The sequence below is a fragment of the Solenopsis invicta genome, chromosome 11, assembly GCF_016802725.1.
Source record: "Solenopsis invicta isolate M01_SB chromosome 11, UNIL_Sinv_3.0, whole genome shotgun sequence".
NCBI lineage: Eukaryota > Metazoa > Arthropoda > Insecta > Hymenoptera > Formicidae > Solenopsis > Solenopsis invicta.
The window spans coordinates 7,570,940-7,583,398 of NC_052674.1; the positions used below are offsets into that span (position 1 = coordinate 7,570,940).

At 29.9% G+C, this 12,459-nt stretch overlaps 1 protein-coding gene across 3 annotated transcripts in view; it reads right to left on the reverse strand.

Annotated features, from left to right (window-relative positions):
• The window catches only part of LOC105205545 (BAI1-associated protein 3), a 79,209-nt gene that overhangs the window by 43,202 nt on the left and 23,548 nt on the right, over positions 1-12,459 (reverse strand). For all 3 annotated transcript variants that reach the window (XM_011174942.3, XM_011174957.3, XM_011174951.3), the window contains exon 2: positions 549-1,181. In XM_011174942.3, coding sequence (XP_011173244.1) covers positions 549-755 — 207 coding nt within the window. In that variant the 5' untranslated portion in view covers positions 756-1,181. The remainder of the gene's footprint in view (positions 1-548; positions 1,182-12,459) is intronic.

Sequence of the window (12,459 nt, forward strand, 5' to 3'; positions counted from 1 at the left end):
TAATTCAAAATTGTATAAACTTGCAGCATTGTGTACATTAAAAATCGTATAATTTCTGAACCGCACATTTACTTAATTATAGTTGTTTAATACTAGTTTAATAATATAGTTTAGTTAATAATTTAATAATCTGATTAAAAAAAAAACCTAAATTTACTGAGAACGTTTGTATGTTTGTGTATAAATTACATAAAGTATATTAATGCATTTTTATTTTATAACTCTATTCTACTTGCTAAAATTTTTAGTTTATTAATACAAAAAACGTAGCAAAAAATTGTATTTTTTTATATTTATAAAAAAATTATATATTTAAATTAAATACATCAAATATACATATATATAAAATTTAATCGAATTGAAACATTTAGTCAATTTAACAACTTTTTTCTATACTATAATATATAATATATACGAAGAAACATTAAAGAAAATATGCATAAAACAAAAAAATATGATAATACTAATGAATAGTAAGATACAAATAAAGAACGGAAAAGTGCGGTAAAGTAACCGAGACGCGATCACTCCTGGACTAAAGCACGTACCTTGGGAAAACCATGTGGCGTAGCTTGTTGAGTAGCGGCTGTACTGGTATTAGTTGTCGAGGTGACGCTGCCAGTAGAACTACTTCTTCCGGTCCCGCTGGTATCGCCCTTCGAGTCCTCGCGACTGAACGAGAACCTTTTTGGACTCAGGCTAAAACTAGCCACGCTATTCGTCACGTATTCCTGCAAGGAGCTGAAGAAGCTCATTTTTGTCGTTGATGCGATGTTTTTCTTGTCGTTTTCCACGTGAGTGCTGATAGTGAGTTTTCAAGCGACCAAGCGTGTCATCGTTGTCTCCTCCCCAAATTCTTTCTTGGTTCGCTCTTAGGGACCGAATTGCCGCGATGCGCCTCAAAATCTACAGGCATCGATCTCGCGGAAGGGTGACTGGATACCGTTCGTCGGCTGACTCATCACGAAGGAAGATCTTCCGACCTCGAGAACTTTTACGGTACTTGGTCGCGTCGCAATATCGATTCTCGGCTATGGCCATTTGTGACTTCCCTTCAAATCCTTTTCGCGATTCTCCCGAGAGATTTCTACTCGCCGTAGGAGTCATCGTACTTCGTCGAGTACTTAAGATATTGTACAGCCTCGACGTTTCGGCTCTCGCCGATGGCTTAAGGCAATCATCTGTGAAAAATTGAAAAGATAAAATTAGACGTGTACTAAGTAACTGACACGTACTAAAATTAATGAGTTTTTATAACAATTTTATAAAAATATTATCTTTCGGTGAATTTCGCATCATCATAAAAATTGCTTTTTATAACATTTTATAACAAAGGAAGGAGAAACTAAAATAGAAGTTCATTACTCAGATTTTAACTTGTACCAAGAAAGCTATCGTGCCAACTTGCTAAAATGTTGCGCGAACACATTAAGGGCATTTGAACTTTCTCACGCCAAACTTTCTAACTTTTCAAAAAACTGCCCGGCAACTATATTTAAACTTATACACGTATCTTATGCAAAAATTAGCGATCGGTTGCTATCTATATTTAATATTAGCCTGAAAAGTTTTAGAAGATACATATTTTATATTAGAATCATTTATAAATCACGAAATTTTGTGTTCTGGTAATTATAAAATTTAAGAAAGTAATAATACTTTTAACAATTATTATGAAATCATTAAGAAATAAGAGAGTAAAAAAAAACATTTACGAAAAACGATATAATACTTATATTATAATTATCTATTGATTTTATTAAGTTGTATTACGCTCTACCGATGTGCTACGAGAACGTAAATTTCGAAAATATTCTGGCATCATATACTTTGGTCAAAAGTATCTGCCATGATCCAAGAGAGACTAAAAGATGTAAAGTAAACTTTGCGGAGTGTAATTACGAGATTCGGGGTGACTTGAGGCTACCTCGTAAGCTCTTTCTGGTCGGTTGGGTCATTTGTCCATTACTTCGTGAGCCACACATTAACTGAATTTCATTTGAAACGTCGGGCTCCTGCGATTGAGAGTCGACCTGGAGAAGGAAACCGGTAAAGGGCCGAGGAGGGGTTGGGCAAATTAATCTGTGACCAGCTGCATTTCCGCTGCGGTACTGCGTGACGACGCAAAATACATACACGCGAACAATAAATCGGACAGCGATGCAATTAGGACCGCGATTGCGTCTGATGGACAATCTCGCGAATCACCCTAGAATCGGATATTCTTGCGGTTACTCGGCAGATATTCTTTGAGTTGGACTGGTATTAGTGAAATTCACGTCATATTACATTTGTATGCAATGAATGCATTAAATTGCATATGCATGCGTTGCACATACAAAGTGTCCTAGAATTTTGTGAATCTAATTTTACAGAAATATATTTTGATAATTTTATAGAGTTTTTTTCAAGTTTTTGAGAGGTTTTACTTACTTAAATAAATAAATTGAATGAATTAATAAAAAATTAATAATTTAAAAAATTAATTAAGAAACTGGTTATTTTTTGAATTATGGTTAAAGAAAATTCAATCTTATTAAATGATCAATAAAATAGACTTCATAACTATTGCGAGGGTTTTGAGAAAAATATATATGTTAAGCGTATTATATTTTATATAAATATATCTTCTCATTATTTTTGTACAAATCAAGATATTTCACAAGCAAAAGTGCATACTCATTAAATAAGTGTTAATTATTATATTATGTCATCGAATGCAAGTAATTATTCAGCGAGAAATTATCGGAAATAATAAAGTTTATATTATATACAGCAAGGTAAAGTAGGTAAAAGTCAAGGAACTGCTCCAATGAAAACAGGTACGTAGAATCCGCGTTCTTTTTACGTGAGTCATTCAAGTAGAATCTACGTAACCAATCGAATAATGTCCACTTAAGAACGGTACTAGAATCCACATCAAAATCTAATCAAATTCTTCTATGAATTTCTTTGAAATATCCGTATAAATATTATATTATTACACCACATAATTCCAATAAGCAAAACAATATTTTTGTAATATTTTAAAAAACACTCTTTGCAAAAAATATCGGGAATTTTCTCTCGGAAATTCCCAAGCCGCCACCCATCTAAGCTGTGACCACAGTAGACGATGCTCGACTTCTGCGACTGCTGCAAACTGGATCTCTCGTGATGGTCTGTGACCACTTTGTACTAATATGTGTATATAACTGATAGATTAGGTGAATATATATTATCAAAATGTAAACCATGTATAAGTAAACTATATTATTTATATAAATATATATAAGATTACAGTTTCTTTTTACTAATTTTCACAAATGCGGAATAGCATCTGGAATAACTTTTTTATTATTTGTTTAAATAAGAATGCAACTAGAAAATATATGTCAATATAATACAATAATTAAATTAAATATGAAAAAATTTTTATTAAGGAAACGTTTAAAACATTTAAAAAATATTGTCTGCTCATTGGGATGTAGATCAAAGTTTCTTCATTCATAGATTTATTTTGTTTATCGATAATATTTATGTTTCTTAACAGTACTGTGTTCAAGAAAGAAATCTTGGACTTAAAAATCAAAATGAAAAAATTACTCACGTGAATATTCTATGTTGCTCCTATTTTTTTTAAATTTAATCAATAATTCTACGTGAGTTGTACAGGATAAGTCGATGTGAATTTATTCTTATGAAATCCACATTGCTGTCACCTATCTTAATCTCCGTCAAATTTCATCAGTAATTCTACGTGAATGAAATGTATTATTATTAAAATCTACATAGAAGTGTCCATGTAGAATTCATATGGATATCAAGTCGATGAAGTCCTATCCACGAATTTTACATAATACACGTGGATAGAACGTGGAATCCACGTACCTGTTCTCATCAAGTATATTTCATTCTGATGTAACAGCAGTTTGTTCTCTTTCTTACGTAACATACTATAATCTGTGAGTGGCGTTTTTCCAACACAATTGCTGTCCGGTAAACGGCCGTTAATTGCAATCGGTTATCCGAATGCATCTGGTGCAAAATGCAGCACTCACGTGCTGCTACCGGGCTACTACCAGGCCATGTTTAAGCTTCGAAATTGTCCCCCTAATCCAAACCGCGATGTTTGCAAAACCGCCGACGTCGCGAGAGCGTCGGGCTTAAGAGAAGTAATGAGCCCCGCAGGAAAATAGGATGACGTAGCCGGAAGGTAAACGCGCAATGTAAACGCGACTTGGCGGGGTAATCCGCGAAGTTACATTGAGATCACGGAAACATGCCAGCGAGTTGCTGTGTTGTAAAATCACGTTTCACGATCGAATCAGCCGAGCCGGCTGGAAAATGAAATGTCGCCCCCCGAGGTGATATCCGCGAGCCTATTAAATCTTGCTCCGAACCTCAGTGCTCAATCCCGCGTGGACTTTCATGTCTCATAAAATATCGACAAATATTTAGTGAGTAAACTCGAACGGTAATTTCAAGCGTAAATTCTCTAATTTATGTCAAATGTATCCTGCTTATATTATTGGATTGATCGAAGATAATATACTGTTAAAAATAAACTGCTCTGTGAAGATATATTTTTATTATACTTCTTTTAGAGGATTTTTATATATGAGAGTGTCATAGTATCATGTAAGGCAATTTTTAGAAAAGAGTAAATCACGTTTTAGTAGATTCTATTACAATTTCACCTTCTCAATTACATGTGTGATTATTGTGTAAAGATTAACCTCGTGTATTCAAAAACATTTCCCGAATGTTGTAAACAATTTAAATTTAATTAATAAAATTAACACTTTGGAATTTGTTAAAAATAATGGCATCGTTATATATGTTTAATTCATTATTATTATTTAAAATTATATTTTAGAGTGTTTTTAGGATTTCGAAGTTTATTCTTTGCAGAGAAGATGCGCAAGTGCTTTAAATTATAGATTAATATTCGCCAAAGAGAATATATTATCAAATTTCAATAATGTTTTTAAAAGTGTGATATTTGGCATAATATTATATCACCCATGTTCATAACATTAAACACTACAAGAATGCATTTTAAAGTCTTCAAAGATGCATCGTAGTAATATCTTAGTAATATCATATCCTGAAAGTTTACTTCTGTATGAAGTTTTAATGAAACTGCGTAGTTTCTGAGTTATATACCGTTATAGATTGTAGAAGAAGGTAGTAATAAATTCTCGTAAGAGAGCACAACAGTATCTGTTGACGTAACGACTTTCGGAGGTTTTGAACAACTCAAGGAGAAGGCAACACTCATTGCGACCCGCGAGATCGCTTAACGATCCTTTGTTGCTTCAGATATCTTTTTATCCTTGTAATATCTTGCGGGAATAATTGCTTTCAGAGTTCACCAGTGTGGTAACGCGAGTCTCGGCGTTACGCTAAGGGCTGAAAAATCGTCTTGTTCTTGTAGAATTTTAATTAAACCGTTGTTTTAAAGTTTCAAAATCATATAGCTTTATTTTTATTATATACTTTTTTTATTTCTTATGTATATGTACAATAAAAATTCATTATTTGAAACACATTTTATACATGTACAATAAATATCTTAGAGCTTCAATTGTACGTAATGTTTGTAAATAATAAATACACACGATATACGATTTATGAATTATAATATACTCTACTTTTGTATATATCATCAAAAATAACGTATTTCTAATAATATATAATAAATATATTTGAAAAAATATTTATTTTTTTAATTTATTAAGATTTTTATATTATCAAACGTTAAAAATCAGTCTAAGCAAATATAAACCATAAAGTTAATATCAAAAAAATAATTTTTTTAAATCTCGAAAAGGTCTTAATAAAAGTAATATTCCGTTGCTATTTACAAGTGACTATTCCTTCACTGTATTGATTGACTTGTTTCTTTTCTGTTCCAGAGCAATAACTACCTTCGAAGCTCGTTTCGCTAGCTCTTAATGTCTCATGGGAAAAAAGAGCGTTTAATCTTGTGAAGAGTTACGTAAAATATTTACAATACGAATCGTGCAATCGTAAACATTGTTATAAAATAATTTGCAATCTAGTAATTAAAACAACATGAAGAAAACTAGTAAAAAAGAATTGATTTTTCATATCTATATTAGTACAGTTAATCTTCTTCGTAGCATGAAGTCCCAGCAAATGTTCCTATTTGCACGATACGGCTTACAGCTTAGTTTAATATTGCTTTTCGCAATATACATGATTTTGCATTTCAAGCCGAATAAGTTTAACTGTGATAATTGACAATTGTTCATTAATTATGAAATACCACGTTGAAACCATCGTTATCACATCACAAAACTCTTGTAATCGATAAGCAAAGCCGATTACAAATAAATCCAATCATTGTGTTAAAATATGCAATTATTGATTTGTTTTTGATTTAAAGTATGTTGTTATTACACTTCGCGGATGCGATGTGTTTTCAACAGTTTGTCAATATATGCAGTTTTGTTGCATTAAATGTAATGTAAAATAGGATTACGGATATCATTATATTCACAGTAGTATTTAACACCATTTTCAGTATGTGATTTAATCTGTTAAACACATTTCTCTTTATATCACGCTAGGATCAACGCGTTTCAAGTAGACACACTAATTGGACGATCAGTGTAAGCACCAATTTTAATTGTTTTTACAAAATTGTGAGAGAAAATGAAATAAAAGTATTAATTACATATAGGATACAATTCTCGAATATGTTTGACGCGATACAATAACAAGAATTAACGCGGAACAAAATATAATTTTGAGAAACGCACGAAGCAAGTTAATTAACTCGCGGTCGCTCGTTATATAGTAGTTTCGTTCTGTAAACGCGTACATTACCGATACTTCGTGGAAAAGTATTCTCGGCCAAAACTTCATTACACAAGCGAGTATGCCGGATGTAAAGCACGCACAGGCACGTTTTCGCAAAACAGTTTGTAACTTGAAACCTTTTCCCTACTCTCCTTTTACACGTCTCTAATGACAGTCACACGCAGATTTTACATTTAATAAAATAAATGTTAAAGTCAATAAATTTCAAAAATGCGACGCAATTTATTTAAATTATTAAAACAACCTTGTGTACTATTTATTACTTGGCATGCAATATTATATAATTTTTTCTATTTTAAATAAAAAGGTATTTAACAGTTATCAACATATATGTAACAAAATATAACATTTCTACATGTAATAACGTGTTATGTTACATGTTCATTATTTTATTTCACAATATTCCAGTCATTTTATCTAATATTATTTGACAAAATAAATTTTTGATAATATTTGAATAATTACGATGCTTTAATGTCATGTTATATTGAAATATATCAATAAATTCAAAAACAATTATTTTGTAGTCATTTTGTAGTCTCTTATTCCGAATTAAATTTTTCCGCGTTGTAGCCATTATATTTATATTTATCATTTCTATTTAACTTCATGATGCACGAGCAGATGTTATGTATCACGTATATTTTCATTTTAACAAAAGCGATTTAATTAAATCGCAATGGCTTGCAAACATTTTTATTCTCAAATTGTATTACGAATTGTCGCGCTTTTATTTTGTGCGAGCCTGCAAAAAAGTGAGTATTCATATCAATATACAAGTTAAGAAAAAAATATTTATCCCACAAACGCAAGAGTTCGTGTTGAACACAAATAACCTCGACCGCAATTACGGTTCGCATTCATTGCATTCGTTGCTTGATATAAATAACTAATAAATTGCTTCAATCATGCAACCGTCTAATGTAATTAGTCCAACGTTCTTTGTACTTGTTTTTTTTTACATAAAATTCCCTTATTTTATGTTCTTTTATTTAACAAAACTCCACGTTTAAATTTTTTACAACTTTCTGTCTATAGTACTGCATTTACTTTTGTTCTCTATCTTTTATCCATATCATGCATTTATTATAAACGATATTTTCTGAGAATCTACTTTTACACAAGTAAATTACTGTTTATCTTATATAAGATATCTGAAAATCGCCGAATGCTTTTTTAACTTATTATTTTTTTGTAAATCTCTTGATGTCATTTCTTCGTTAGATCAAAGTAGTCAAAAGTAGTAAAAAAAGTCAAAGCTTGCATTTTTACTATTTAAAAATTATTTGCAACAAAATTACTTTCTATTTATATTTTTAAAATATAAAAATGTTACTAGCTTTTAAATATACAAGTTACTTATACAAGTGACATTCTTGTTTAGTCGTTTATTTAGTCTTATCTTCCACGAACATTAAAAAAAGATTAATATGTGTTTTAGTATGATGAGCGAAAAAGATAAATGAAAGATTAAGATAACATCATGTTTTCAAGCAAATATGTCATCCACGATGTTATGGAATATTCGTTAACAGTTGCATTTGGAGAAAACATTTCTAGTTTGCAACTCTCAAATGTTTTTTTATAAAAAAAAAAACATATTGAAAATATAGAATTTTGTTAAAAAATATGTACAAAATGTGAATTTTTTAATTAAAAAATTTTGTAAAAAAATTTGTAAAATAAAATTAATTTAATTAAAATACAGTTATTGGGAAATTAAATATATTTGTTGTTAAAACAATCCCTACATACTACTTTTGTATAAACATATATGCTATAGTAAATAGACATTTGATAACTAAAAATCTAAAACCGTGTAGTAATTATATTTGAGAGATACGTAGAAAAGAAATTAAGGAAACGTTATTTTTATTGATTTTTTTTCAGAGTTCTATTTAACTCTCTCTTTAAAGTAAAATTTAGATAAAATCGCTTGTTATATCTGTCGATCGCTACATCGTTCTTTCATGCCTTTCACAGAAAACTGCAAACAGAAAAGAAAAGTACATAAGGTCAAAATCGTACACACGACGCAAATAATCGTTAATTATTACGTCAAGGTAGCATGTTAAGAAAATCAATACGTCCTTAATGTCCAAAAACGCAGAGAGCTTTAGTGTAATAATAATAATTAAAGAGAATAGCTAACCTACATTTTTTTCCAAGACTTCCAAAGACTTTGTCTTCTTTCGTGATAAATAAATTAAAAAGAATAAAAGTACGTAATCCAGAGTTACACGTGGCAGTAATAAAAAGCTAACTCTTGCTAATATAATAGGGAAGGACGGTTTCGTTAATTAAAGGTTTGCGTTAATTAATCAAGCTGCCAGATCAGTATATTGTACACCGAGATTCATGATCGTTTACGGTTTCACTATATATTTGCTTATACGGATTCAACATTAATACGCTTGCAGGACGGCAACGAAATTTGAGAAAATGTAATAATTAAAAGGATAAATTCATTTCTCTCACATTTGCATATTCTTTAGTGAAATAATAAATTATTCGAATAAATTTTCTGCAATGTTTTGAAATAAGATCAATCAGGAAACATTAAACATTTTCTTACAAACATTTAATGTTACATATGTATATATGTAACGTAGTTTCTCGATTTCGGTTTTCATTATGCTAAGGGATTCAGATACGTCCCGCACATTTAGCACCGCAGGGTATACGATGAATATACCGTTTTCAACTGCTTCATGCAACGGTGCACGTCCCATAATCCCATAACCTTATAAGCTGGAAACCGTCTCACTTTCCTCTTCCACAATCAATCATATAAATTAGTTCAGCTTTTGCTTTAATCCAGAAGCAGCACCACTACATCATTATGACATAGAAACGGCCGCTCCAAATGGAATTTACGGGTGCAGATGATAGAGAGCAAAGAGAAAAATATAAAGTACAATATAAAATAATTTTAATCCGGTTAGAACATCATCTATATTTCTTAGGAAAATTATAGTGTTCTATTTTTTAATTTATATTTCTTCATTATTTTCTTTTATCAATGTGTGCACAATGACATATTAATTTATTATCTGTGTAACAAGTTGTAAGTATTAAAAAAGTTAAAAATTATTTGTAAAGAAGTGTTACACAAATAACAAATTAATGTATCATATTATTCACACATAAATATAATAAAACAAAGAAAAAATATAGATAAAAAAGTGAAAAACTACAAGTGTAAATTTATGAATCTCAAAAATGACTATAATAGAAAAAATTATTATGATAATGTATATGTAATGTTAAGAAAGTATTAAAAATTATTTTCGATAACATTAGTTCTTAATTATATTAGTCAAATTTGACAAAGCCTATACAACTACACTTGCAGAGTAGTTTTACACCTCAAATTTTGATAAGAGTTTTAACTGAAACAAAATAAAATGTTTTTTTTATCTCCTGTAATAATTAAACATTCTGAAGCTAAAAGATAATTATTTATTGAATAGAAAGAAGAGCAAGAAAGAAAAAAGAAACAAATAGAAAGTAAAGTTTGTAGGACTCTAAGTAACAAAAATAACGATTATCTTCTAATTTTCGACAAGGTTAACATAGGATTTATCTTCTAAATAACAGAAATCTTATGTCACGTAAAAAATATTTGTAATTGTGGGCAGTGGGGGTACATATACGTAGCTCGCCAGTGTAGTTAAGGGTTAAAGTATAATCCTATTAGTAATATTCTATTGGAGTGTCTATAAAAATCCTGAAATTGACCGTGTCAATCGATAATTCCTAGCATTAGGCGCTTAATATTTCAACTGTCCATTGTTTCCATTGTCTGATAAGGAAAATAAGCGTTTCTAATATAGATAAAAAAAATCTTTGATTCTTAATAAAATTCCTCTTTTTTGAATCTTTCTAAGAACCAATCGTCGCATTATGTTTACGGAGTTTTCTCGTTCTTGCTTATTTAAACTTTGTCTCAACTCATTGTTCACGAAATTTTGCAAAAGAGGCAAAAGTCAGCCCCGTGAACGAAATGTTTGTGAAACAATCCTGAGAGACGCCTTTGAAGTTCGTTCATCGAAGATTTTTCCATGAAATGAAAAAAGACCGTTACGAGGCAGAGCAAAAGCTTCAGCGCACAGCCCTATTCCAGCCAATTTCATTAGCCGATCTGTTCGCTTCCCCAGCGTACCACCTTTTCACGTGAGCGCCTGTTCTTCCATTTCAAAAGCAGCCACTAAAACGCTTCGCTGCAGTGATTTGATGAAGCTCGTGAGATGACTGAAACGAAAGTAAGCTAGGAAAGCGACTTAGCATGAGGCATACTCGAAAGAGTTTTGAGATAGTGCCGCAAAAATATTCATAATATTTTTGTTACCTTTTACAGAATTACATTTTTCTTCTAAAGCTTACATATTAATACGCTTACAAATTCAAATGGTGAATAAATGCAATAGCTTCATAAAATATTAAATTTATAATTTAATACATAAATTTATATACCAAAATTTATTTTAAACAATCTTGTAATTTGAGTCAAACTTTAGGATATTCTAATTTTACACACGTACACGTGAATGTATGTATATAAACTATATTTTACCTAGATGTAAATTCTAATTTTTAAATATTTTTTTTGTATTATAGTGTGTGTGTGTGTGTGTGTGTGTGTGTGTGTACGTGCGTGTGTGCATACAAATTTGTAAATACAATTCTAGCACAAATTCTGTCACAAATTATAGAATGTTAAAAGTAGTAATGTTAAAATATTACTCCAAATAATATGCAATAGAAATTGGAATAAAATTTTCGAAGAATCTTTAGTAGATATCTATTAGAAAAAACGAAATATGTATAGAAGCATACTTAAAGCACATGTATAAAGTCTTATCTTAAAGATATAATAAAGGTTCTAAAATATTCCTCTCAAAAAATAAAATAAAGCAAAGAAAGGAAAGTTTTTGATGAAAAATTATGACATTTTAATATTATTTTTGATATAAAATATCTTAAAAATAGAGAAAATTATAAAATAATGGGTTCCTAACATAGTAGAAAGGTTTTCTGTTAAAAGAGTGACATTCAATTTTGTGATCTAAATCGGCTGATTGAACAAACTTAAACTACTTTATAAAAATAATTTATTTTTTAATATGGATGTATTTTCTTTTAACGTTTTTGTTTTGCCATTCTCTTTTTCGTTCCCAATTTACGCGCGCGTTTAAAGCGGCACAAATGAAGACAAACATTTTAAACTTTTAGAAAAAATTTCTATCAATTTGCAAGCATTTTAGTTCATACGTTGCTGCAAAAATTTTTATAATGTCAGGTTCTAATAAGATACCTTTGATTGATATACAATTAACGTAATGTAGTAATTTGTAACGTAGTAATTTGTTGACGAATAAGAGAAACAATCTTGCTGAGTGATAAAGAGTAATAAAGCAGTTTAATTAATTTACTTTAATTAATTGTTATTACATAAGTAACAAGTTTTTTAAAAAATAAATATTTCTCATAAGTAGTAGTAATAATAATAGTAGTAATATTGTTTTAAATAATAATAATAAAAATAGTAATATAATTATAAATTCAACTACATGTATATTTAATATATGTTGAAAAAATTATACATAAATTCATTCATACATCTAC